General features: G+C 35.4%; 2 protein-coding genes across 5 annotated transcripts in view; both read left to right on the forward strand.

Annotated features, from left to right (window-relative positions):
- The first annotated feature begins 2615 nt into the window (after positions 1–2615).
- Positions 2616–26390, forward strand: part of LOC116301329 (uncharacterized) — a 30399-nt gene continuing 6624 nt past the window's right edge. The window contains exons 1-14 of one of the 4 annotated variants that reach the window (XM_031710371.2): positions 2616–2770; positions 4631–4832; positions 5644–5727; positions 6842–6875; positions 10711–10871; positions 12709–12771; positions 13905–13982; positions 18573–18735; positions 19352–19473; positions 19889–19963; positions 20195–20335; positions 23932–24045; positions 24503–24604; positions 25069–25203. In XM_031710371.2, coding sequence (XP_031566231.1) covers positions 2745–2770; positions 4631–4832; positions 5644–5727; positions 6842–6875; positions 10711–10871; positions 12709–12771; positions 13905–13982; positions 18573–18735; positions 19352–19473; positions 19889–19963; positions 20195–20335; positions 23932–24045; positions 24503–24604; positions 25069–25203 — 1500 coding nt within the window. In that variant the 5' untranslated portion in view covers positions 2616–2744. The other 3 variants (XM_031710370.2, XM_031710374.2, XM_031710373.2) reach the window with 3 other exon arrangements.
- On the forward strand, positions 14385–17920 carry LOC148907157 (uncharacterized). The gene has a single exon (XM_089036331.1). The coding sequence runs from the start codon at positions 14551–14553 to the stop codon at positions 17824–17826; it is 3276 nt and encodes a 1091-aa protein (XP_088892457.1). The 5' UTR covers positions 14385–14550; the 3' UTR covers positions 17827–17920.

Genomic DNA, 26390 nt, shown 5'->3' on the forward strand with positions numbered 1-26390 from the left:
GAAATTAACGCCGTTATAAACAACCTGAACAGACCAAGAAGAAAGTGCTCACGATTTTCTTTCAACAGAAATATTGTTTTTAGTACCAAGTGTTGACACCTTTTGGTCACGACTGTCAATGTTGTCGTGAATGTCGTCCAGCTATATACGTCTAGTTTTGGACAGAATTTTTTTGTTGGTTCCATTCAGGCTGCTAATACACGCAGGCTATTGGCACGTGTTTTTGTGTTTTCAACATGTGACATGAAAAAAAAATACACAACACGTGACCTTGAAAACTGATTTGTATTTTCCAACTGAGGTCATGGAAAAATTCCAGGGTCTTGTGTCAGAAAAATCGGTTCCGTGGAAATTTCATGATCATTTTATTTTTATGGAGGAATTTATAGTTTGAGAGGTGCTAATTCGAAAAAAAAGCCGATTTTTTTCAAAAAATTGTTTTACTTTTGAACGTTCGATTTGAGCCGACGACGTGCGCGCGCTTAAAAACCGCTGAATAATCTTCAAGATTTTATTGAAGAACCATACACGTTTTGAACTTCAATTTCAAGAGGCCAAAACTCTCCAAATTTTGCACAGGACCATCTATTCATTTTTATGAGCTTATTCGAATAAAAAACCTCTTAACACAGTGGCGGATCCTGGACATTAAGATGGGGGGGGGGGGGAAATTCATTTTTGTAAATCTCGGCACAACAATAAACGCTCTCTTGCATCATCATTTTTCCCATGAGGCACATCTCTGGCCTAGGGGCGCCCCTGATAAGGATAACCTATCCACCAGTCCCATTTCATATTAAATCTCATGAGTTAGTACCATACTTTTATTTATTTTTTTCAAAAAATATAAAAATTCCAAGGTACCAGCCGGTGTGTGTGTGTGTGGGGGGGGAGTTCATTTGCACCCAATGAACCCCCCTAAATCCGCCACAGTAACAATCTAGGTTTTATCATTTTTTTATTTTATTTTTTTTAAAGAAAAAGTTAATTGTTCGACTTTATGAGAGTTTTTGAGAGCACTTAAAGGACGAAATATGAGAAATCCATAATTTCTTTGTCTTTTTGTCAAAATATCCACATATTATTGTAGAATGATTAACTAGCCTTCATTTTGCAATCATAGAGTCTGCAAATAACTTTTATCTTATGAATCTTAATTTTTTCCTTATCAATTCCAGATGGCGCAATTTCTGCTCCAAAAGCTCGCGCGTAGGCTGCCATTAAATGCTGATTATCTCGAAAACAAGCTCGAGACACGCAATTTTTCTTTCCAGTTTTGGAATCAGCATTAAATTTCAATTCGGAAAATCGAAATTTTATAAAAAGTTTAATTTTTTTTCCGAAAGTAGGCGGCAGTCACCTCATGGCTTGTAGAATCTTGGAGGTTGTTTTGAGCTTGAGGACTTATTTTGACATGTTTTGACTTAACGTCCGCTTGTTGCCCTTCAGTCAACCGTTTGTTTGCCTCCCAGCGACTCCAAAAAGTCACATGATTGATAGTAAGCAACTGATGTACTGGTAGAAGAACCTCACAAAGGTCTCGAATAATTGGCTCCCGTAAATCGAGAATTTCAAGAGGAAAAGTGACTCTCAGTTTTGCCAATTTTCTCGATTATTCTGATTGGCTAGCATTTTCTCTCAAATCAGCTTAGCTTGCTGCGCATGTATGTCACGAACATCTGTTTCAGTTGAGCGAAACGTTGCGTGACAGTATCTTATTTCATATGTGAATATTTAGACACTAATTCGAGGCTAACCCTGGGTGAAATAGGTTGCTATCAATAGGCGTCACTTCCGGTAATAGCTCTTTTTTGATGGCTTGTAGTAGAATCCTGGAGGTTGTTTTGATCTCTTGTTTTCTGGTTTGATGTCATGAAAATAGTCAAACACAATAGTCTGAGGACTTATTTTGATATGTTTTGACTTAGCATCCGCTAGTTGCCCCCCAGTCAACCGCTTGTTTGCCCCCAGTCAACTCCAAAAAGTCACGTGATTGATAGTAAGCAATTATTCTGTAATATATGCAAGGAACACAGCGGTAATTTGGACTTTTTCCAAGTTTGCTGTCTTAAGGAAATGACATGTGGCTTAAAATAGAAAGAAAAAACATGATTTACCAGGATACACCATCTGTATCAACACGTAATTAGGTGACTCACATTTCATTTCTACTTTTTGACTTTTTTCTCTTGTTATCTAAACAATGAGAAAATTCTAGATTCCAACAAGCCCACGCTTCCTGTCCCCACCCTGCTGAGTGCTCATTTAACCCCAATACGTCATCACAACGATTTCTCAATCCTCGGTCCCAGTCGACACACCAAGTTGACAATTTCAAAACATGCGTCTTGCAGCCAAAAACTTGCCTTAAATTTAACCCCGAATTCCTCGTCTTTAATTCCTACCAGTAGAAAACCTTGGATTCAAGCCATAAAGTGCATCCTAAGGTAAGGTAATGCATTCAATCTAGAGAGATCGGAGAAAAAATTCGTAATGTTTTTGGCGCTGTCAAGCAAGGTTTCCGTTCTGAGGTCGTTCCACACATTGATGTAGGAGGCGCTGGAAATATTTCGGGTCACTTGGGTAATCAATTCTCGATAAAAAAATGTGTAGCGGAATAAAAGGAGGTAGACTTTTGAAACTTTAGTCATAGTGATTTACATTTCAATTAGAACGGATGCTAAGGATTGTTGAGAAAAAAAAATTGGGTTAAAAAAGTTGCGTCGAAGCAAATCATCTCGTCAATGGCGCCGAAGCCGACTCATGTTTTGTAAGTAAATGATCATGATTGCTCATTTGCGGATCATTATATTCATTAAGAGCGTATATTTCTTGATTTAAATATTCATATACCGGTGTATTTATATTTGGTCTCAAAGGCTGTCATTTTGTCTTTGAAATCGTATTCTAATTGGCCCGATAAAAAACCTTTCAAGTGATCAAACCATATTTTTCTATCTGTGGATTCCATCTTCGATTACAAGCCACATTGAACGAAAAGAATTCTTTTACACACGATGAATACCTCGCATTGAGATCGTATACGATTGATTTTCCGTTCAAAAATGCTTTGTAAATTGAAGTCGAGATGGAAAAACAGGTCTAGGTCTGTATAATCTTGAATATTTACATTTCTTCGTGAAGAGATCATTGTTGCTGATTGATTTTTATAAACATTTTTATTTTTATTATAAACTGCTATTGTGCTGCTCCATAATCACGCTATTACAATCTTAAAATAATTCTTAAATCAAAAAATGTCTTCTTTATTTTACTTAAGTTCTGTATTTAGCCTGAAGTTTGTAAATAGTCGAACCAGATTTTTAAACTGCTTGTTCCTTTGGAAAGTGCTCGTGAAAGCATTTTGCTTGTATGCCTTTATTGTTTGAATAGTCACGAGCTGTTTCAATTTTGAAATATTGAACACTATTTTTACAACACTCCACTCCTACTTTTCCATTTTCAATATCAAAACAAGTGTTACCTGAAATGCTATAAGGCACCTGCGTTCAGGAGATATTATATTCTACATGGCTTTGCATGCTTGAGGTTTAAGCATAGTAATATTGAATGAAAATCACTTCGTGTTCTCATATTGGTCAAGGTTACATAAATGTATAATAGCAGTCCATTTTGTTCTTTGCTGTGGTAGGCGTCTGTGGCATTCAATAAGTTTAAAAAAGCCATGATTTTTATCGTATACATATAATAAATGAGGTTGATGGTGCATCTATGGATAATGTTTTCTTTCCTTGCCTTCTCCATGAATTATCATTTTGGTATACAGTATAGTTCTTGAATGAGAAGTGGATTTTAATTTTAATTTTCGAGTGTTCTGAATGCTTTGTTCCAGAAAGCCAAGTTCTTTTGTTTGTGTGATATAATGTCTCTACTTAACCAGATCTGATTTCAGACTTAGAAATTAATACTTTGAATGAAGTAAAGATATAAAGATATGATTGTATATAATAATATATAAAATAACTTGCCTTTATTATGATATAAACTCCTATAAAATGCAGACCCATAAAACAATTGAAGCACAATTTCACTGTTCCAAGTGTGCCCACTGTACCCATTGTACCCTGCTGGGTAGTAGCTGTGGCTAATGAAAATTTAGCTAGAACAAGATTTTTAAAAAAATCAAAAAGTAAAAATAACAATAAAAAGAAAGGAAATTAAAAATAAAAATAAAATACCCTATAGCTATTCAATATTTTTTTATATATATTTCAAATAATTGATCTTTTTTTGTTCACAAAATTGTCCTTATATTAGAATTGCTTCAAGATTTATTGGTTTTCCAATGAAAATTATAAAAATGTCATTTCCCACAGGCAAGGTTTTTTTTCAGTCTAGAAAAACCAAGTGTGCTTTGTACTAAATTGTAGTCTTGGTTGGTTGGTGTTGATTATACTTTAGACAAGCTGAGTATTGAACTTATGGCCTAGTGACACAGTTGAGAAAAAATACTTAATAAACATACCCCACCAGATTGAAGCAAAGTTGACCATAGACCAACTTGAAGTGTCTATCACTTTACTGTTGAGGTAATTTAAGATGGAATACAAGTTGAATGTAGTGTACTGTCACATTTTATGAATCTCTTCTTGCTTATTTTTCTATTCAGATTAAAAGTGCCTTCAAATATGAATAACATTAGCATGGACCCAGAAGAACAATTGCAGCATGAGGGGGTAATAGCACCAAGTGAAAAGGCTGATGCCACTGATGTAGCACAAGTAGAAGATGTTGACAAATTGGGAGATAATGGTGATGGTGATGATGAGGATATCGATAAGATGTTGAATGAGCTTCAAGGGTTTCAAGAGGTAAGCTAAGAAAAATACAAAAAACCAGAAAACCAGAATAAAAATTTATTAAAGATACAGTTCTAAGTCGTATTTATAATGGAGGTTCTTCTATAGCGCATTTCACAATGTCTCAGTGCACTTTACTCAATGCCTATTTCATTCTCTGATTTGAGTAAAGTATCTAAAAATGTTTGCATATCATTTCATTTTTCAAACACTCTGAATTATTTGCATTTTCAAACAGTATATTTGAATGTGTGTGTTTTCACATGTTACTTTATTTAAGAGACTAAAAAACTGTACATTTTAGATACACAATATGTACTCTGCTTATACACACCTCTTTAGTTTGGGCTAAATAAGTTTTGCCCATTTCACACCACATGTCATTCCCTTGAGTATCATTTCTTTGTTTGGATGCAAGTAAAACAAATAATCCTATTCTCAAAGGAATGACGCATGGTCTAGAATGGGCAAAACAAATGCCCAATCTAAATAGGTCTTTGCATGTTGGTTTCCTACATTTCTCTTGCATGTTCTCTATTTCAGCACCCCCCTCCCCTGTTTATATTAATGGCTCTCATTTAGCTTGTTTGAAAAGGCTTTTCTCTGTGTTCTCCAGTGTTCCTCCCTCCACAATTAACTTTTAACAAGCTAAATCCCAATTTGAGTCCCGTGCCCTGGTTGGCTTTGATTGTTTCAGCAGGCTCTGTAAAACTAATTTTAAGTGTATGAAATGAATACGGTATTTATAACTTAGTACAATAGGTTTAGTCCTTTTAATTCGATAGTAAATATAATGTTCTGTACTTTTTGAAAATTTTTAAAGGAACTGGAGCAGCAATCACAAAATGTCATCATAGATGACCAGAATGCTGACTTTAACGTAGCAACGCCAAAACCAAAACCTCTGGTAAGCTATTGACATCAACATTGTATACTTCGCATCTCATTAACATTACAGTGTATACCTGAAGACATATAGTTTATTTACCAGCCAGAAGTTTCAGATCTAAGGGAAAAACTAAGCGTTTTCAATCTGGACCGACTTTTGAATGGTAAATACCTTAATTTAATTAAGGTCTTTTTCACAAGATAATTTTTCCTCTGTTTTGCATTTTGTTTTGTTGTTTTGCAATGCCTTATTACTCCCCCCCCCCCCCCCCCCCCCCCCCCCCATCTCCCACTCCAACACCTCTATGTGAGTCAATCAAAATGCATGATTTTTTAGGATATCAGAACAGAAACAATAAAAACAAACAATAAGCATCTTCTCACCATGACTTTTGGTACTGGCTTACAGCATATTCATATGGTTGCCATAGTACTCCAACCCATAAAGTTGATTGAGAAATTAAAGGGGCCGGTGCTTGGTGGCTGTAGCCCCTTGTTTTGCTAATATTTTCATTTTCCCATTGTGCAACACCAGCCTGCATGCAGAATATATCAAATAAATTATATCAACCATTACAACCCCGGGGGGTACTCCCATATATGGACTATACGGGGATGATCCACTGAACAGGGTATGGTTTTCCAAGCTTCTTGTCATAAACAGGGTACACAATTTCACTCAAGTTCCAAGTTCTTCCTGAGTTTCCTGTCATATTCAGGGTTTCTAATTTTGTATTGACAGTTATTATAGTCATAAAAAAAACAATATGCGAGCTGACATGATATTGAAACAGGAACTCAGTGCAATTAATTGTATCTTTTGTCATAAACAGGGACCCCTTTCAGAATCCAACGGGAACACCCCTACCCAAATACTGGCGGAGTAACCCCCCGGGTATAACCACTCACTCTGTCCAACTGATAATGACATTTAAAAATACATTTGCCAGCCATGAAACCACAAGTAGTATTATAGGCTTTAGTCAAACCAATCCCTTACTTCGGTGACAAGGAACCAGCTCTTAGATGCACATTAACACTTACAGTAGAAGCTGGCATACACTTAGATGTCATTAAAAACCTTGACCAAAACTGGCTAAACTAATGAATGAATCTTTATCTTTTATTTCCAGGATGAGTTCAGATTTTCGATAACTGCAATGGAAGGTATTTAAAAGTTTCTTTTCTTTATTTCCCTCCTGAATTCCCTTGTTTACGGTTCCTGGTTTTAAAGTTCAGCTTAAGATGTGATGGCCATTGAGGTAAAATTGTAAAAACCTGTAGCATGCATAAAAGCTGTAAAACTTTGTCCATGTGTTGCAGTAGAAACTTGCAGTCATTGTATTTATCTTAAGTTATGTTATGGATAACGCTGTTGAGTTGTATTGAACTTTAAGTTGTAATGATTGGCCGCTGTACAAGTTATGGTTTGGTATTAATTCCAGGTTTTGTTGGTGTTCTTATTATTTTAGTGTTTTTTTAAAATTATTATTCTAGTTAAATGTGTTTTTTTTAAATGCTCATGTTGCTGTTTTTAGTGATATTGTTACATTTTGTTATTGATGTATTATTTTGTTAACATTTTATTAGTGCTGTTCTGGATGCGTTGTTGTTCCCCTCTGGTTATGTTTGGAAAAAAAGTGAAAATATTCAACTCATCAGCAAGAAACAAAAACTTTACCTATTTTTTCAAATCTTTCAGATCTAAATAATTGGTAGTTTTTACAGCCGCCGTGCTGGATAAATTTAACAAAAAATTCGTCATTAGTCTCTTTCGTTATATCATCCAATATGGCCGCCATGTCTTTGGTTATTTCATTCTCTTAGAAATGATTGCAAACCAGAATATACTTGTCAAAATTAGATATTTTTTTTTTGGTATAATACATTCAACATTTTTAAGGACACCTACACTGTATTCACAAAGGGAGGTCTCTTAAAAGTTACCATTGAATGATACATCAATTCACAAGTTGCTACATACGCACGTTAATTATGATTGTAATCTTTTGCCCCTCGGGTTGTTGGGCATGTACAGTAGGCACAAAAAATATCTCATGAAATGTTCCATAAGTAACTCCACAAGCTTTTGGTCTAATGACGATTCCAATGGCAAGAGAGTGTTAATTCAAGTGCCTTAGACAGCTGCACCCTCTAATATTAACATAATGATTCTAGTTCGTCTAGTGTGCATATACCATTAGAATGAGAAAATTAACTAGCTATGAATCCGTGATAACATCAAAGCTTACATCAAATTTCTCGTAGAAATACTTTCTTTGACCTGAAATTATATTTTGTAAATGAGGATTACATATTCATTGTGGCAAAGTTTAATTTCTTTAATACTGTCGTAACCAATCAGTGCCCGCCACAAAGAGCCAGCCCTTGTAATCCAGTCTGAATAGGTTAATGGATTAAGGGAACCCTTCATGTTATGTTGTCTTGTGTTTTTTAATTATTTATTGAGCAAACATTGTCGACGACTTTAGAAAATCAACCTTATCGTAGGGATAAGATTTATCAGTTCATGTCTGCGTTGTTATTTTGATTCGGGTTACCCCCCTCCCCCCTCCTGTGGGTGAGTGAGGGATTGAACGAGTACCTAATACCCCCTCCCTTCGTGTGTAAGAGGAGTACATATTTAGGTTTCATGTTTACCGATCCACTCAGCGGGAGAGAGTCCATTAGTACTCTGTTCTTTGAGATAACACGGTCACTACTCGATGAAACTAATTGATAGTAACTTGCATTTTGTTACTGATAACAACGATTATTGGCTTCTTGGCCGCCTTATCAATCCGCTAGATCAACCATCGGCACTTCGGTTCTTCCTTTCTTTGCTCCTTGATGATTTTAATTGATTTGTATGCTTCGTGGGGAATAGTTAGAAGGTAAAGTTACAATATATCTTCGAGCACTACAAATTGGGCGAAGCTTGAAGGTATTTGCATCGCGATGGAGTACTGTCCAATCCGTGAAGGTAAACCATTACAATTCCTCACTCTGAAGGAATGTTTTTCAATCTTATCATTTATATTCAAAGTACTAAACCTACTACCTAAGAGTATTCAACTGAGTGTATGTCGTCTCAATCAAGCGTAAAAAACAAACATCTCTCAGCTAATTCTTTCATTTCCAAGCTCTATTTTATTGTCTTATTCTGACTATACCTGTGGTTCAGTTGCGGGTAGGTTTAGTGACAGGATAAAAGAGCCACGCTTAACAAATTTAGCTCGCTCGTGGCTTATTGTGACTAATTTGAGTTATTTGAAGGAACAGCGTGGTAGAGTATTTAACCGTCATGTGTCGTTATACCACAATGTTTTGCATTAAAATAATTGGGCATTAATCCTAACATCTGTAACTGAATTCAGAAACATTTTCAATAACTTATAAGGTCTTAATTTGCTATGCATAATACGGCGCTGTGAACTATTCAAAAAGTCTTTTGTACGACTGTACAAACTATTTATTTAATATTAGTATTCTATGTACAAACTCACATATCAAGAAAATCTGGCATAGTTTTGTTCTCGTTATCTTTTCACTCAACTCTGTTGTCTTTGTATCATCCATCTGGTAAAGACACTGAAGTCAAGCCTTCGTCAACATGAACCTTTCACATTTGATCTCCATCTGTTTGACTTTAAAATTGACTTTCATTCTAACTACTTATCTTTATTTTTACTGCTTTGTTTTCAGTCCTTTCAAAATACAATTCAATTCGGTCATTAACTTGGATTTTCCATTAATGCTTTTAGTTCTTATATCCGTGCTTTTTTTAGATGCCTTCAAGGCGGTGCATGTAAACTCGACTCGTCGATGACATTTTGAACAGTTTTTTGGCGGGCTTTTTCAACTTGATTCCTGTTTGGTCTCTTCGTTAGGTCAATAATGTTTAGTCAAGATTTGTGCGATAGTGAACGAAAAATGATTTAGATATTCTCTTTGCTGAACGAAAAATGTAAAAACTTTTATTGCAAAAGCAAAGGTTTTTCAATTTAAACGCAACTGTCAAATCCATGTAAACAATAGCCTGAGGGAGAAATAAAAGCTCAAAAATGCGTTCCAAAAAAAGAAGAAAAAAACATACAGAAAAAATCAAATATCTTTTGAGGAGAATCAAATTGTGTTTTTCTTTTTATAAGAAAATTCCAAATCTATTTCGCGTGAGTATTGCTGGCTTTGCAAATCTGCACATCTTCAGTTGACAAAGAACTTCCTCTTCAGATCCTAGCTTTTTATCGAGTTATTTACGTTGAATTTATTTTAACGTTTCCTGGTAAAAATGTCGCGGTTAACCACATATAGAGAATGGCTGGACACATTCATGGCTTTTAGTCATCGTTTAAAGCGTCTTTTTAATATTGATACTTATTTTATAAAAAAAATTATTCCTTTTCTGAAATTTGGCAAAGACATAAATAAGAGAATACGCACTAGAAAATGAGGATGTTTTTCTAAAGTCTCTTTCTCCTTTCTTTCCTTCTTTCTTCCTCTTCTTCTCCTTGTTCTCCTTGTTCATTTATTCTCCTTCTCCTTCTTTGGCTTTTGTTTTTTTTCTTCTTATTTTTTTTAGCAAATATAAAACAAGTTTTCCTTCCATAAATCACGTCTTCTATCCAGTGTTGAACGTCGAGCGTTGCATGACTCTGGGCTCGTATATTGCATGTTATTTATTAAATATATAAGAACTTAAGGATATTTGATACTATTGTGTCGTATTACTATATAGAAGAGCTTCAGCTTTCATTATAAGACCCTTCAGGTCATGACACCAAACCAAACCTTTAATTCATTCATTCGAGCACTTCCCTCGTGCACTCTTACCAAGAATAATACTTTCAAAGCCACAAAATAACAAATTCTCATTTGTCTAGCACATCGAACATAACTGGTTTTCCCTTATTTTTGTACAGTGTATTGTCCTAAGGTAAAACTAATGCTTTGTCATCTTGGATTGTTTATTATCATTTGCTAATCAATAGTTGTCTCTCAGATACTGGTGAAGTCGATCTCGATGCGTTACTTGAAGACTTATGCATAATGGAGAAAGATCTCAACTCGAATACTCCTATTACAAACAACACAGAACCGATTTTCTTTGATAAAAACTCGTTCTACGAAAAGCCAAACTCCCCTCTTTCTCCGAAAGTCAAGGTAAGAATTAATTCTTTGTTATGGCTACGTGTATCGACTGAGCTTGATAAGATCTAAATACCTCCTGGAAAAAACTGTTATTATACTTGAAAGAAACCGTGTTTGTTTTTGGATCTCAACATTTTGCCTTTCACTTGCTAATTAATTTAACTTTAGATAAATAAGCTACCAAAAATATCCGTCGATTCTGCTTTAATGAATCAGCCTGTATTGGCTGTAGGCCATTTAATTTGATTCCTCTCTAAACTGGCTTTGAAAACTTTTAACCTTACGAACTAAAATCTCAGCTTATCTGATTCAGTCTTTTTGCTGTTTGGAAATTTTGTAATAAGGAAAAAATTAGTTGATTAAGAGTTTTTCTCACTTTGAATATCCTCTTTGCAGAGTTTATTATCGTTACGTAAACAATACCATCCTCAAACAATCCTGATAAGATTTTTAGTTCTCAGATTTGAATGATATTATTTCCAACACGTGCCATAAAGAAAATTCCTTTTGTTCTACTGTATGTACATCTGTATACATATAAAGAAATACTCTTATTTTATTGTTTTGAACAGATCTTTTGAACATGCTTTAACTGTTTTATGATAATTAATATTTATAGCCACCGGTGCTTTCTTGTGTTTCTTTTGAATTTAGAAAAATTTAAAAAAACCTTTTTCACACTTTTCCATTCTTTTAGTATTTTCGAATCTAAAGCATTTAAAGTTTTAAATTACATTTTTTATTTTTCTTACACGTTTTTCATTGTCTAATTTTCTGATATTCTCATTAGACTGTTATGTCCGAACACAAGATTCATGTATTTGCTATTTCGACTCTTTGTTGTTTGCAATTCGGCTGTCATCATTGCATAAAAAATATTGAAGTTGTACGAAAAAAAGTTATTACATTCCTTTTAATATCTCTAGCTTTTTAGTTCATATTTACTTAATTTTATGTAAAAAATGTATATATTTAAAAGTAAGCTAGTGATTAAAGCATTTATTTGTTAATCTTGTAATTAAATTCAGAGAAGGAAATGAGCGTAGTACGTCGTAGGAGACTCCCTAATGAAGAGTTTCCGCTAAAGCTTCACCAGGGAGATTGCACGAGATTATTATATTTTTGTATTTTTTTATCTTTTAACTTAAAATCATATTTTTCCTAAATATATCTCTCTCCCTCCCTTTGACCTTTCTTCTCTTTCATTGATAATTTAAATTCCTTTTTTATATGTTCTTGAATTCATTTTTTATTTCTTAAAACCACCCAAAGTACTGTAATTTTGAATGTATAAAGTATTCTCAAGTTCACTTTGATATCTTGACAATTTGTAAAAAGCACTTTAAACCATTCACTCCCTCCCCAGAGAACTTGCTCTAAGGGCTTTTCAAATCGAAACCCAGCGAAAGCAAAAGATCGAAAATTTATCTTAACCAGAACTTGAATCCTTACAACTGAATTGTTAAAATCTTTGCTTTTATTTTATTTTATATCTTTTACGCCATTAAAACTATTTGGTATGCTAAAACACGGTTTCTGTATCGTGTTTGTATAAAGGTCTGCACTAACGTACTCAATGAATATCGCTACATTCCAGATGAATTTTCTCCTATAATCCACTTATCAGTATTTGCTAAGACACGCCAGTCGCCGGTCTATTACTTATTTCTTTCTTTATTAGATAAAAAGTGACATCTTGCAATAATTACTCAGATTTTACATCCATCTTAGAGTATTTATTAAGGTCAATTAGATAGCTGGTATTCCAGATGGGTTACGTTAGATATCTTCTTCGACAATGGTACTCTTTCATTCTTTAATGCAAGTTTCTGATGTTAATCCGGGACAGGTCCCAGCAGATGTCCGAAATCGTTTGGAAAGCGTTCAAGAAGAAAACAAAGAATTGACCCAGGTGAGTATGTGACACAGGGTTCCCACCACTGAAACTTTGCTATATCAACAATGATTGTTGGCATAGCAAAATAAAAGAAAAGCGATTGAGGGCGAAAAAGTGTAAATACGTTTACTATGAGTAGTAGCTGTATACTGAGGCCTTAGAAATTTAATTCAAAGCTTTCCTTTTCTCTCGCCAATTTCCCCACTACATTCTTCGTAAATTTTGAATTTACGCCAGTGGGTGTGACGTAATAAATATGGGCCATTAGTGTGTCGTTACGAAGTTATCAATTCTTTCATTTAGTTGTCTTTGTGCATCTTTCTCTATTTTTATTTGTTATTTAGATAAAGTTTCGTGGTGTCACACGAACGTCACGTCATTACTGTACCACTCATTAGAGAGTTTAAGATTAGGCAGATTAGATTCCCGTTTTTTCTTCCCGCAAACGTCAAACGTGACCACGTTTTCATCGTTTCCCTACGATTCACTTAACCTTTTGTAAACCTTCCCGACAAAGACACATATTCTTATTTTATCTACTACTTGGAGATCATTGCGATCAGTCCTTTTCACTAATTTTAAAGAAGTTTTTAATGGTCAACGTCAGTCGACCATTAAAGAATTCTTTAAAATTAGTGAAAAGGAATCACAAAAATCTCCAAGTAGTAGATAAACAAAAGAATACTTGTATTTGTCGAGAAAGTTTGCAAAAGGTAAAGTGAAATGTAGGGAAACGATGAAAACGTGGTCACGTTTGCCGTTTGCGGGAAGGAAAAACGGGAATATTAATCTGCCATATATTACGTCATTCACTTGATGAATTTCTTCTGCGTGACACAAGCGTCACGTCGGCACTTTGTCGCGCTTTGATATATTATACCCTGAAAAAGGACCCCAAATGGGCCTACGTTGTTACATTTATCAAGACGTGCTTGTTAGCGCTGTTGATTACATGTTTTTTCGCCCAATGTTTAGTTATAAATGAAAATATACGCCTTTGCCCAGTGTGTGGCCCAGATATCACGCTGACAGCCCAATACGTCGTGTACTTATTCCAATTGTAACCTTGTCTAGTCTATTACTCAAGATTATGTCTTACATGACGTATTACACCTATGACGTAATCCCTCTCACTATGTTGATTTCAGGAAGAACAGCTCGAAAAAATTAAAGCTGAGAAAATAAGAATCGCATTGGAGAAACTTAGAGCAGCCCGGGTCAAGAAGGTAAGATACGTGATAAATGGCACGAATAGAATAGTCGGATTTGCCTGGGCTTGTATGAAGGCGATTGTCTTCGCAGAGCACGTAGAACTTATCAACAGATAGATAAATCCTTTACGTGCGCTGGACCTGCTGCTTCCGATTTTCTGACCTGATCGAAAGGAATTTTCTGGCTGATCAGGAAATAAAAACTTGGAAACAGAATACCTTTTTACATTGGGCGTGAAGTTTTTCCATTTCAGAGATCGCGTTTCATTTCCTTGAATATTATTTCTTTTGTCCAGCGGTCATTCATAAAGAGATTTATAGATATGGTTGTTTTTAAAATAAAGAATCTTATTTCCAACTTTAGAATGGGAAACATTATGCTCAAAGTAAAAGGGTGCAATCAAGAGAAATGCTTTTTTCTTTTCTTTTCTATCAATCAATTTATTTATTTAAACTTTTTACAAAAATAATAATGCATATAATAATAATAATGATAATAATGATTATTATCATGGACACAGGTCATGTCATGGCATCTTAAGGTGTCCGTTAGTTTCTGCCGTAATTTTAGCCTTAATGCACCATGTCAAGGAAAGGAAAACGAATCAAATGGACAGAAAAGATGAACAGCGATGTTTTACAGTGCAAAATAAGAGCAAAAGAAATAATTTCGAATGATCAACCGCTCAACCAAAATGGCAGAAAGAAAGGCTATACTCTGGTAATGAAGGAGCTTTGGGAAGAATTGGGCTATGAAAACCTTGGTTTGACATGCCAGAATTTGAGAGACCAAGCATCAAGAATCGAAAAATCTCAAAACTCCACAAATATTACAACTTCAACACAGGAAAGACAAGAAATTGCGGGAATCATTGAAAATATTGAAGATGATGAGGGTGAATATGCGACTAGTCAACCAAGACCATCTACAAATTTGCATACTACAGCTTCAGAATCTCTTGAGACGCCTCATGACAATGGAAAAAACACCTCAAGCAAAATCCAGCCAAATTTACCTGATTTCAATGTCCTGCCCTCTCAGATTAAAGGAAAACACTGGGGAAACTTAACCTATGAACAATTCTGCAAGGACGTAACTGATATCTATGATGAAATTACGCTTTTCAAGAGAAATATTTTCAATGTTCCATCAGGAAAAGCAGGCAAAAGTTTTATAACTGAGCTGACGTACTGGATTAAGCAATTCAACGGTGTCTCAGATTTAAACTCCATTGCCTTAAAAGCCTTTATGATACTACCATCGCTGATTCTACAAAAGCCCTCAGCGTCGTCAAAAAGCAAGGAGCATGTCGCGGCAATTGAAAGGAGACTGTCCTTGTGGAAAAATGGGGATCTATCAATCCTTATGAAAGAAATAAGATTCATTCAGAGCAGATTTAGCAAGTCAAAGAAAGCCAGATCAGTAGAGGATATCTCCAAAGTATTCGCCAAATTAGTCATGCAGGGAAAGTTGACAGCTGCTATAAAGATGCTGGATAAGGAGAGTTCATCTGGTCTCCTTACTCTAACGCCAGATGTCCTAGAGGAGCTAACAAAGAAACATCCACCAGCTGCTGGCGTGGAGAATGAATGCCTTTTGCATGGTCCGATCGACTTCATCCCTCCAAGTATTTTTGATTCAATCGATGAACAATTGATTTACAATTCTGCCATGCGAACAAGAGGCTCTGCTGGTCCTTCTGGGATGGATGCTCAATTGTATTGTAGAATTCTCTGCTCAAAGAGTTTCATCAATGAAGGAAAACATCTACGAGAAGAAATCGCTATCATGACCAGGAACTTGCTACGATTATCATATAGTCCCTCTCTTCTCGAGGGATATACATCGTGCAGGCTAATACCTCTTGATAAGAATCCTGGAATTCGACCAATTGGAGTGGGAGAAGTTCTTAGACGAATTATCGGGAAAGCAATTTCTGCGTTCTTTAAAGACGATATCAGAGAAGCAGCAGGCCCTCTGCAAGTCTGTGCAGGCTACACCGCTGGAGCGGAAGCAGCCATTCATGCCATGAGTGACATCTTTTCCGAAGAAGAAACGGATGGGGTTCTACTGGTAGATGCAAACAACGCTTTCAACATGATGAATAGAAATGTTGCTATGCATAACATTCAGATCACGTGCCAAGAAATATCATTGTACATAATAAACACCTATAGAAGCCCCTCAAGACTCTTCATAACTGGAGGTGGTGAGATCCTATCGCAAGAAGGTACAACACAAGGGGACCCTTTGGCCATGCCTTGGTATGCAATCAACACCTCTCTGATGATAAGCAATTTAAGATCAAGCTTCCCGACAGTCAAACAAGTCTGGTTTGCAGATGATTCTACAGGAGCAGGAAATCTCGATACACTCTCTGCTTGGTACAAACACCTTAGTAAGGAAGGAATAAAATATGGATACCACGTGAATGGATCAAAGAGCTGGCTAATTCTAAAGAACCACGAATTATCCTCAGCAGCTGAACGAGCTTTCGGGGACGGTGTGAACATTTCCACAGAAGGTAAACGTCATCTAGGAGCTGTGATTGGATCTCTAAGTTACAAGGAGCAATTTTGCACTGAAAAGGTTGCAAAATGGAAGGAAGAACTTGAGGCTCTCTCTGAAATCGCCAAAAGTCAACCACAGGCAGCCTTTGTTGCCTTTACGAAAGGCTTCAAATCAAAGTTCACTTTCTGCATGCGTACAATTGAATCCTTTGAAGACTTTGTGAATCCTATTCAAGAGGTACTTCATGAGGTTTTCCTACCTACCCTTTTTGGTCAAGAGGAGCCCCTAACTGATTCACTGCACGAAGTTGTCACGTTAACTCCAAATCAGGGTGGTTTGGGCATTCCTTGCTTAAAAGAAGATTCGCCTCAACAATTCGCAGCATCGAAGTTAATAACATCTAGACACACCGAGTCTATAAAAGATCAAAATTTAACACCTTTGGAGGACTCAGAGGATCTCAAGAGTCAATATCGCAGTTTGAAAGCAATTATGACAAAGTCGAAAATCGAGCGCATCGACGGTATGATGAATCCAGAAATGGCAACTTACATCGATCAAGCAAGAGATAAAGGTGCAAGTTCCTGGTTAAACACTATTCCTTATGACAACCAAGGCCTAACCCTCAACAAGCAAGAATTTAGAGATGCCTTGCGCTTACGATATAACATGCCCCTAAGTGATCTACCTTTGAATTGTCCATGTGGCTCGTCTTTCGACGTCAATCACGCGTTATCCTGCAAGAAAGGAGGCTTCATTGCCCAAAGACATGACAATGTTCGCGACTTTTTAACCACTCTCTTGAGCAAAGTCTGCCATAACGTCCAAGCCGAGCCTCGGCTGATTCCACTGAATGGAGAACGGTTTAACCTAAAATCCACGACTACAAGCGAAGATGCACGCCTGGATATCAAAGCGGGGGCATTCTGGCAACGAGGAGTGACAGCATTTTTTGACGTACGAGTGTCGCATGTCAACTCCAAGTGCAACCAGAAGAAAACCACCTCATCAATATTCAACGAACAAGAGCAAGAAAAGAAAAGAAAATATCAACAGAGAGTTCTGGAAGTGGAAATGGGTTCATTTACACCGCTTATCTTTGGGACCAATGGTGGTATGGGCAAGGAAAGCCAAATTTTCCTAAAAACTCTAGCGGATAAACTGGCGAACAAAACTGGACAAAGCTATTCTGACACAATAACATATATTAGAACAAAGTTGTCGTTTGAGATTTTGAAAGCTGTAATTACATGCATTAGAGGCTCCCGCACTCCTTTTTATAAGAACAACGAAAGTGACTTTCTATTGGACTTTAGCATTAATACTAACCTTGCCGATATTAGATAATTTTAGACTTTTTTATAATGCTTGTTTTTCATTTTGTTTTTTTCTAGTTTTTTGTAAATAGTAACTTTTTCTCTTTAAATTTTCACAAAGTACATAATGTAAATATTCTTTATTATTATTATTATTTTTTTTTTTTAATGATTTACAAACTTATTATTATTATTACATTATTGTTATTATTTTAAATTAAATTTTAAAAATAAATGATAATAATAATAATAATAATAATAATAATTGTGAGATTGAAAATCGAGACCAATTGAAAACAGAGAAATTTGAGACTATACCCTGGATATAGTGTTCAACAAATTAATGTAGGCTTTGATTTTCTCTCGGGATATCACAGGAATCTGATTGGTAAATTGAATAGTGTAGGGCTGACGGATAGTTTGAATGTAATCAGAAAATGTCAAAAGTGGATAATCTCTCAAAACTGTGAGGCAGTGAAAGCTTTGCATAGCTTTAAATGAACATACATCTGATATGACATTGACTTGATATAACTGGGGAATTGCTTAGATATATAATGTATCCGCAATTTCACTTAGAGCAATACTTGTAAAACGAGTTAAAGCTGAAATAAACAAAATAATAATAATTATACATTGCTGGTCGATTGAATCGAACACAAAAGTCATTGGTCCCTTGCCATGTCCGACAACACGGCCGCCATGACTTGTGTCCTTTCATTCTCTTAGGAATGATTTCAAACCACCTATTTTTTAACTCTTCCTAATTGTATTTAGTTGGTTGTCAAAGTACATAATGATGATGACCCCACGTCTAAAACAATTGCTATCGATCAAACTTGGACATCTTGGGAGGTCTGCAAGAAAATGATGAGAAAGAATGATGCAGAACCAGATCCTAATTGGGTATTAGTAGAGAGACTACCTGACCTTTGTATAGGTAACATATATTCTCCTAAACAATTAGTAGAAAACTAGTAATGGTCTATCACAAATACTGCAAATTGATTGGCTAAGCTACTGTTGGTCTATTAGTGATAGTAGCGGTTTTGAAAACCAAAACAACGCAAAAATAGATTATTTCAACCTAATTCCAACATTGTTGTATTCATTTATTTGAAGTATTAGTTGGTTTGATACCAATACTATTAGACTCCTCGTCCTCATAAAACAAAAAAACAAAAAAAAACGGAAGTGATTTCATGGAATAGTCCTCTTCACAGTTCCCTGCGCCATCTTGAATGGTAGCCATGCCTTTGCATCGAAGTGAGACGAACGGTGAGTTTGCAATGATAGAGACCTTTTTTAAACACCTTGAACAATTATTCGCATGTCTCTATCATTGCAAGCTCGCCGTTCGTCTCGCTTCGATGCAAAGGCACGATTACCTTTCAAGATGGCGCAGGGAACTGTGAAGGGGACTTGGACGAGAAAACCAAGTCAAGGGAAAGACCTAAAATTAAACTCTACTCACGTGTGATACCGAGACCAGGATTCAAATGATCGAGATAAAAAATAAAGCCTTTTTAATGTGGTATATTTGTTTCTATTTTTAGAGCGATCGCTAGAAGACCACGAGTCTGTAGTAGACGTTGTGTCAGACTGGACTTGGGAGAATGAGAATCGTGTTGTCATCAACAACAAGAGAGATAAATATGCGCTGTTCAGAAATCCCCAGGTATTTGAAAGAGTCTTCTGAACCCTTCCCATTGAAACATCTGTTTATTATTGTCATCACTATCATATTTATTGTTGTCGTTATTGTTGTTGTTTTAGTTGTTGAGTGTTTGTTGTAGCTAGCTGCTGCTGGGGTTGTTGTTCCTGCTCATGATGCTGTAGTTGTTGTTGTTGCTGGTGTTGCTGTCGTTCTTGCATTGCTCGCTGTTAATGTTGTTGTTGTTTTTGCTGCTGTTTCTGTTATTTTCTACATTCTTATTGTTGCTATACTGATTTAGCTACTTCTGTTTGTGTTGTTGCTGCTGCTGCCTCCGTTACTCTTGTTATTGTCGCTTTAGTTGTTCTTGCTGCTATCAATGTTCTTGTTTTTGGTTTTCTTCAACCACTATTCATTGTGTTTCTCTGTGTTTTTACAGAATTATCTTCTTTCAAGCGATACTTCTGCTGGAGCTGCTCAGCTTGCAGAAAAGAGTAAAGACATTTTAATAGAGGTAACTCAAAAAGAAATCTTATAACATTGTTGTCTCCCTGTACTATTTTCTTCTTTCTTTTTAATTTCCTCTCTCCCTTCATTCCCGTTTTGTCTTAATTTTCTGATCACGCTTTTCACGATATAATTCTGAATTGTAGTTTTAACATTAATTTTTTTTATAACATTTTCACGTTTTCCCTTGTTTGCGTAACTGTCTCGTCATTTTTCTTTGTTTTCCCTCCTTCTCAAGGAATATTTTCAACGGGACACCATGAGGCTTCCAGAACTCGATGGAGTTCTATATTTCAAGGAAGGAAAGAAAAGCTGGAAAAAACATTACTTTGTTCTCAGAGCATCAGGAATTTACTACACTCCAAAAGGCAAAACAAAGGTTTGTAAAAATTGATGTACCTATTTGCTTTGTGCGTTATGTTCTTTCTATTTTAAACCACGTGTCATTCTCTTGAAACAGACCCTTTGCAGCATGTCGGAATGCAGCTCCATTTGGAGGACATAACGATAGGTTTCCAATTCTCATGAGATTGAAAATATTTTGTTTTGTCCTCCAAATTGAGCTGCTTTAACGTAACGTGCAAGGGGTCTTTTGGAAAACGCATGCCCAAGGTAAATCTATTCTAGCATAATGGTTACAAACTAAGCAGCCACGTCGTGCATAACTCTTGCTTTTAAGGAGCGATTATTACACAGTGCAATTTTCTCAGCAACTTGTCTTGCAACGACACGGCTAAAAAACCGCTGTGAGTGTTTCCCGTGTTCAAAATGCTTATATTTCCAAAGACTCCCAGCGTTTCAGTTTGACTTTGCTTGGAGATCGAGAGCAAGCAGATAAATCTGTAGACCCTATTGAATATGTCCATGGTCTTTGAAAGAATATTGACTTATTGATCATCATGGTAAACGATGCTGTTTTGAGGCAACAATATTTATAGTCATTGCAAAAATCGTTGCAAACCACCTTTGTATTTTGAGATGACTTAAGGTCAGAACAACATACTTAAGCTCAAGACTGTGATATTTTGTTCGCTATTTGTCATTCTACAACATATCAAATGAGCTCCTGAATCCAAGGATGAGCACCGAAACAATTTGCATTTTTTCCTTTCTTGTGCACGAAGCCTTCAACGAGATACCTGGGGCATTCGAGGGAAAATTCTTCGTACAATCAATAGTCCATCATTGCCATTCTAACCTTTCAAATATGACAAGATTTGCTATACTTTAAATCAAATTTATGATACAAATGGAATTATTTCAATAAAGATGTTTCCAAGTAATAAGTTGTAATCTTATTGCCTCCGAATATTTTCCGCCACAATATTTCCTTATTTAAGCTAATTATAGATCAACAAACTTAAACTTCTAGCTTTGTGAAAATGTTTGTTATTGTTTCTTCTACTAAATATCGAAACTGACAATTGCTTTTTGTTGAGATAACTTTTTAATTTCTAAGTTTCGAGTGTTTTAATTTTTCATATATAAAATAATAGAACACAGCTAGGTTTCACTTCAGAAGGTAAATAAATAGAAAATGTCTTGGTGCTTCCAAAATGACCTATTCAATAAATATATTTTTTCGAGTTTACTTATTTTCATAACATGAATACAAAACAAATCACTCATTAGGAGCATTTCAGATTTAGGTCTAGGACTAGTTAAAGTTTTATTTCATTTTATTCATTTTTGTTTGTTTTGTTTTGAAAGTAAACCTTTTTTAAAAAAAGAAAGTCTCCTTTTTTAGCCTCTTGTAAACTTTAATACTTTATGCAATCAAAACTGATTAATGCATTGTGAAAGGTGACTGTAACTCTTTTTTCTATTTATTCCAAATGATATCATCATTCTGACAAATATAATAAATGAAACACAATTATATCTCACTTCTGTAGTTAACCAATGATCTATTCCAAAAGAGCTTAATATATAGTCAATATATGAGCTGTTTCAAGAAATAAAACCTGGAACTGAAAAGAAATAAAATTGACTTAGAGTCACACAAAATGTATACTTCCATTTTAAAGTTTTAAATTTTTTAAGTTTTAAATTTTAAATTTGACTAGGATATAACCGCACTCCCAAGAAACATCTAATCTACTGATCTTATGTACCAAAATAATGGAATTTTAAGATTAATACATAAGGTATACTTATGAAGCATTGTAAAAAATAAATATCTAGCTGCTACCATGAATATATATAATTGGTTTTTTGCAAGTGAACATTTTCATGAAAAACCTCAGAATTGCCCAACTGAGTTCAGGAATTTTTCTATATATATATTTTTTCTATTTTCTATATGGTCTTCTCAACAGTATACCTTTTAAACTATATATATATACATTTGCAAATGCATGGTAGATGGAAAATCTATCTTCTTTGGTTCTTTACTTTTGTGAAATAAACACTGAGGACAATTCACATGGCAAGGCCTCTGCAGTCAAAATAGTGAAGGCCTTTACACATAATGACTTAACACAAAAATTTCAGAAAGACTTTTCTATTTTCAATGCTGCAAAGTGCTTATATAGAGAAATACATTGCTATGTAAATAGCAGGTTTGGGATACAACTGAAAAAACCTTGAAAAGTTAGAAATTGAGAAAAAAGTCATTTTTTGACATTGTTTAACATTGTTTGACATTGTTTTGGTTTTGGTATTCACCTGTATAAAGATTTTTAAAGAAAACAATACCTGAACCAAACTATACAACAGCTCACAGTTATACACAACCTTACTCCCACTTTACAGCTATAGTACTAAACAAAATATTTTCCCTTTTTAATCAAATGAGTTTACCTCCACACTAGACATAATCAGTATATTATAATATTATGGGGTTGTTTTTTTCTTTTCATTTATAATATATGAACTTATTGAACTGAAATGAAAGTAATATGATGGGAGAGATCCTAATATAGACTCTAATTTGCATTTAATTCCTTTAAATAGTGAAGAAAATATTTAATTGTAAACCAGGAGGTGATTAAACTAGCCTTTTAACAGCAACTTCAGCCTGTATTCAAAATCGTCTTGAAACTTATGGAACTGTTTGAATAATTTATTGTTATTGTTGTTGTTGCTTTTCTTTGCTTTTCGTTGTGTTTTTTGTTTGGGAAATCCCCAAACGAAGGCATATCTATGATTTTACCTCACGTTATTGAAATTTGTCTAAAATTTGCGAGTACCAGAACTTATAAGTAAGGTATTTTACATCATAATCGGGGTAAAAGCATGTTCACCTATAACTTTTATTACGAATTTCAAAATTTACAGTATCCATGACTATATTTACTTGATTATCTTGACAATCGATGAGCTTTTCAAGTTCAGAATCTTGAAATAGACTTGGAACAAGAAAACAATAATTATATTCCTTCTCTGTCTTTTTATCAAAGTAAGCTTACTCGATGACTTGTTTTTGTCCGAATCAGACTGAAAACTTGACAATTTACCATCTACCGGGCATCGTGTTACTCGTCTGTATCGTTTTATTGATAAACTACGGCATATGATCAAGGTGTTTGAGATAAAAACTGCGATTTTCGGAAAGAAAAATACTCGACAGGAATCCTTTCCCCGTCCGCCATTTTGTCAGGGCGCCTGCGATAAATTCAGCGGTAAACCATATTGCGCACTCTCAGTTGAGATTTAAATTAGCCAATCAGCGGTTTTTTAGCCGTGTCTCTTGCAACAGCATTGTTGCGACACAAGTTTGCATGAGTGTTTACACGGTGCAATAGAGACGCAAACAATTGCTGCAACTTGTTTCGCAACATTTTTTTCAAGTTACGCTGTAGGTTACATGCTGCAATGCTCCATGCAACTTGTGCCGCAACGCTGTTGCGAGACAAGTTGCAGAGAAAATTGCTCCGTGTAATCGCGCCTTTAGTCGTTAATATTTTCCTATGAATCTCGTGTGAAATTTTATTTATTAGTTCAACCTTAACCATGTGGGACTTTTTTTCACAGTCTTCCAAAGATCTCACGTGTTTAGTCAAGTTCGAATACGTCTCGCTTTACACTGGCGGCGCTCAGTTTAAGAAGAAGTTTAAAGCACCAACAGAACACTGCTTCATACTGAAGGTTAGGGAAAAAATACACCCCAAGCCATCCATTTATCGATATCCCACCCATCCATCCTTCAGCCCATTTTTACACCCATCCATTTATCCAGTCATCCATCCAATACTACCTGTTGCTCAGGCTTAACTGTTTGTATTTGTGAATATTTGGACACTGAAATAAGGCAAGCCCTGCATAAATGAGTCTGTGTTAAAGGAACACATCGAAAAAGGTCTTTTATTTATCCATCCATGCGTCTGTCCATTCACCCATCCATCCATGCATGCATTCATCTATCCATCTGTCTGTCAATCCACCCACCCATCCATCCATCCGTCCAATTATTTATCCAATCGTGCTTGTATTTTTTTGTCCATCCAACCCATGCATTTATTCATCCAAAATATCCATATATCTGTCCGTCCGTCTTTCCGTCCGTGCATTCATTTATTCATTTATTTTTTTGTTTTTATCATAGCACCCACAATACCACGAAATCGACTCCAAAGCAATCAAATACTTCTGCGCCGATGATGTAAAGTCTCTCCACAGATGGATCGTGTGCATACGATTAGCTAAGGTAACGAACAGACATCGTCGTTACCATAAGAAAAGCTTGGTTAAGTCGCGCTGTCGCTGATTCGTTTTCTGTTGTTCTTTGTTTTGTTTTGTTGTTGTTTTTTATTGGGGGGAGGGGAAGGGGGGAGGGGTTTCCTTTTTTTTTGGTTTCTTTTTGGTTTTAAGTACTTAATTTATTTGTTGTTTTTTTTATTTTATTTGTTTGTTTGTTTTGTGTTTTTCAGTGTTTTTTTAAACGTCTAGTTGTATTTTTCTTCGTTTTGTGTGGTTTTTTGCTCTTTTTAAACTTTTATCTTTCTTTTTGGTTTTGCGTATGAAAATGTTTTTTGTGGATTTTTGTTGTTGTTTTTGTTGTTGTTGTTTTCTTTATATGAAAGCCATTTGAATTTCCCAGTACAATATACACAAATCAATATTAAAAAAACGTAGTAAAACGACTAATATCATCCTTATTTTCTGTTGCAGTACGGTTATCAAATGCTGGAAGACTTCGCCATGACACAAACAGAAATGGACCAACTAGCCTTCACACTAGACAAGAATAGATTCGCTAAAGCAGCTAGTTTTAGCGTGGGACAAAGCAACACTGAAGACACGCAGGTTGGTAAGAGGGGAAGAGGATTTTCGTTTATGTTTCGACGCTTTAAGAAATAACTTTTTTTAAAAACTTCAAAACTATGCAATAAGTGCAAAACAACCTGTGTAATGATATATAGAAAAGTTTCAGTTATGTTAAGGTGAAATTTTTACAACCACTTTCGAAGTTATTTACAGTTAAGTAACATGCAGCCCTTCCCTATTACACGCGCCAATCGTAAAATTTATCGTCGCGACAAAATAAGGTTTTGGTGAACGTCAATAAATGTTTCCATAACATTATCAGAAAACGCGAAGCTTTCAAGGGCATGTGTCTAAGGAATGTCATGGAAACGCCTTGATTGACGTCCACCAAAACCTTGTTTGTCGCGTCAACAAATTGTACGATATTGCGCGTGTGATTGGGTTCGCGCTTGTGATTAAGAAATGGGTTTAAGGTGGAAACATTGCAACCACCTTCAAAGTTATTCACAAAATATTTCATATAATTTAAAAGAGTGTACATATTTCTTGTAGTTGACTCGAGTATTAGTTGGTGCTGTTGTATTTTATGATAAAAGTGAGGTTTGTATATTTTATTCGAAGAGCTAAAGATAATTAACTATTAGCTGATTTTGATAACGAGTATAGCCAGGGGCCTTTAAGCTGGTCGCTCTTCCTGGCTATGTACATCTGTAATTCATAACCAAGTCAGTTCAGCATGAGAACTACCAATTTATAAGTACAGGAATTGTAAATAAAAAGAGTAAGATAGACATTCCTGACTTTTTGATGGGCTATGCAGATTCTTCTACGTTCATTGTACCTAGGATTTTTAGGCTCGTATCACATACAGGAATTTTTAGGCTCATTTTACGAGCAGGACATTTTTGGCTAATACATGCGAGATATCTTATTTTTTCTCTCGTACGGCATTTTTAGGTTCCTACGTGTGGGACATTTTAGGCTCGTCTTAACGTACAGGACATTTTGGACTCGTCTTACGTATGGGACATTTTAGGCTTGTGTTACGTATGGTACATTTTTGGCTCGTCTTACGTGCAGGACATTTTTGGCTCGTCTTTCGTACGGGACATTTCAGGCTCGTCTTACGTATGGGACATTTTAGCTTCATCTTTCTTTCATACAGATCTGTATGATGAACACAAGCGAAATGTACCCTTATCGTAATCAAAGAGTTGAAAAAGAAA

The sequence above is a fragment of the Actinia tenebrosa genome, unplaced genomic scaffold (genome assembly GCF_029948245.1).
Source record: "Actinia tenebrosa isolate PJP-AT-01 unplaced genomic scaffold, QUT_ActTen_1.0 PGA_scaffold4__44_contigs__length_22323623, whole genome shotgun sequence".
NCBI lineage: Eukaryota > Metazoa > Cnidaria > Anthozoa > Actiniaria > Actiniidae > Actinia > Actinia tenebrosa.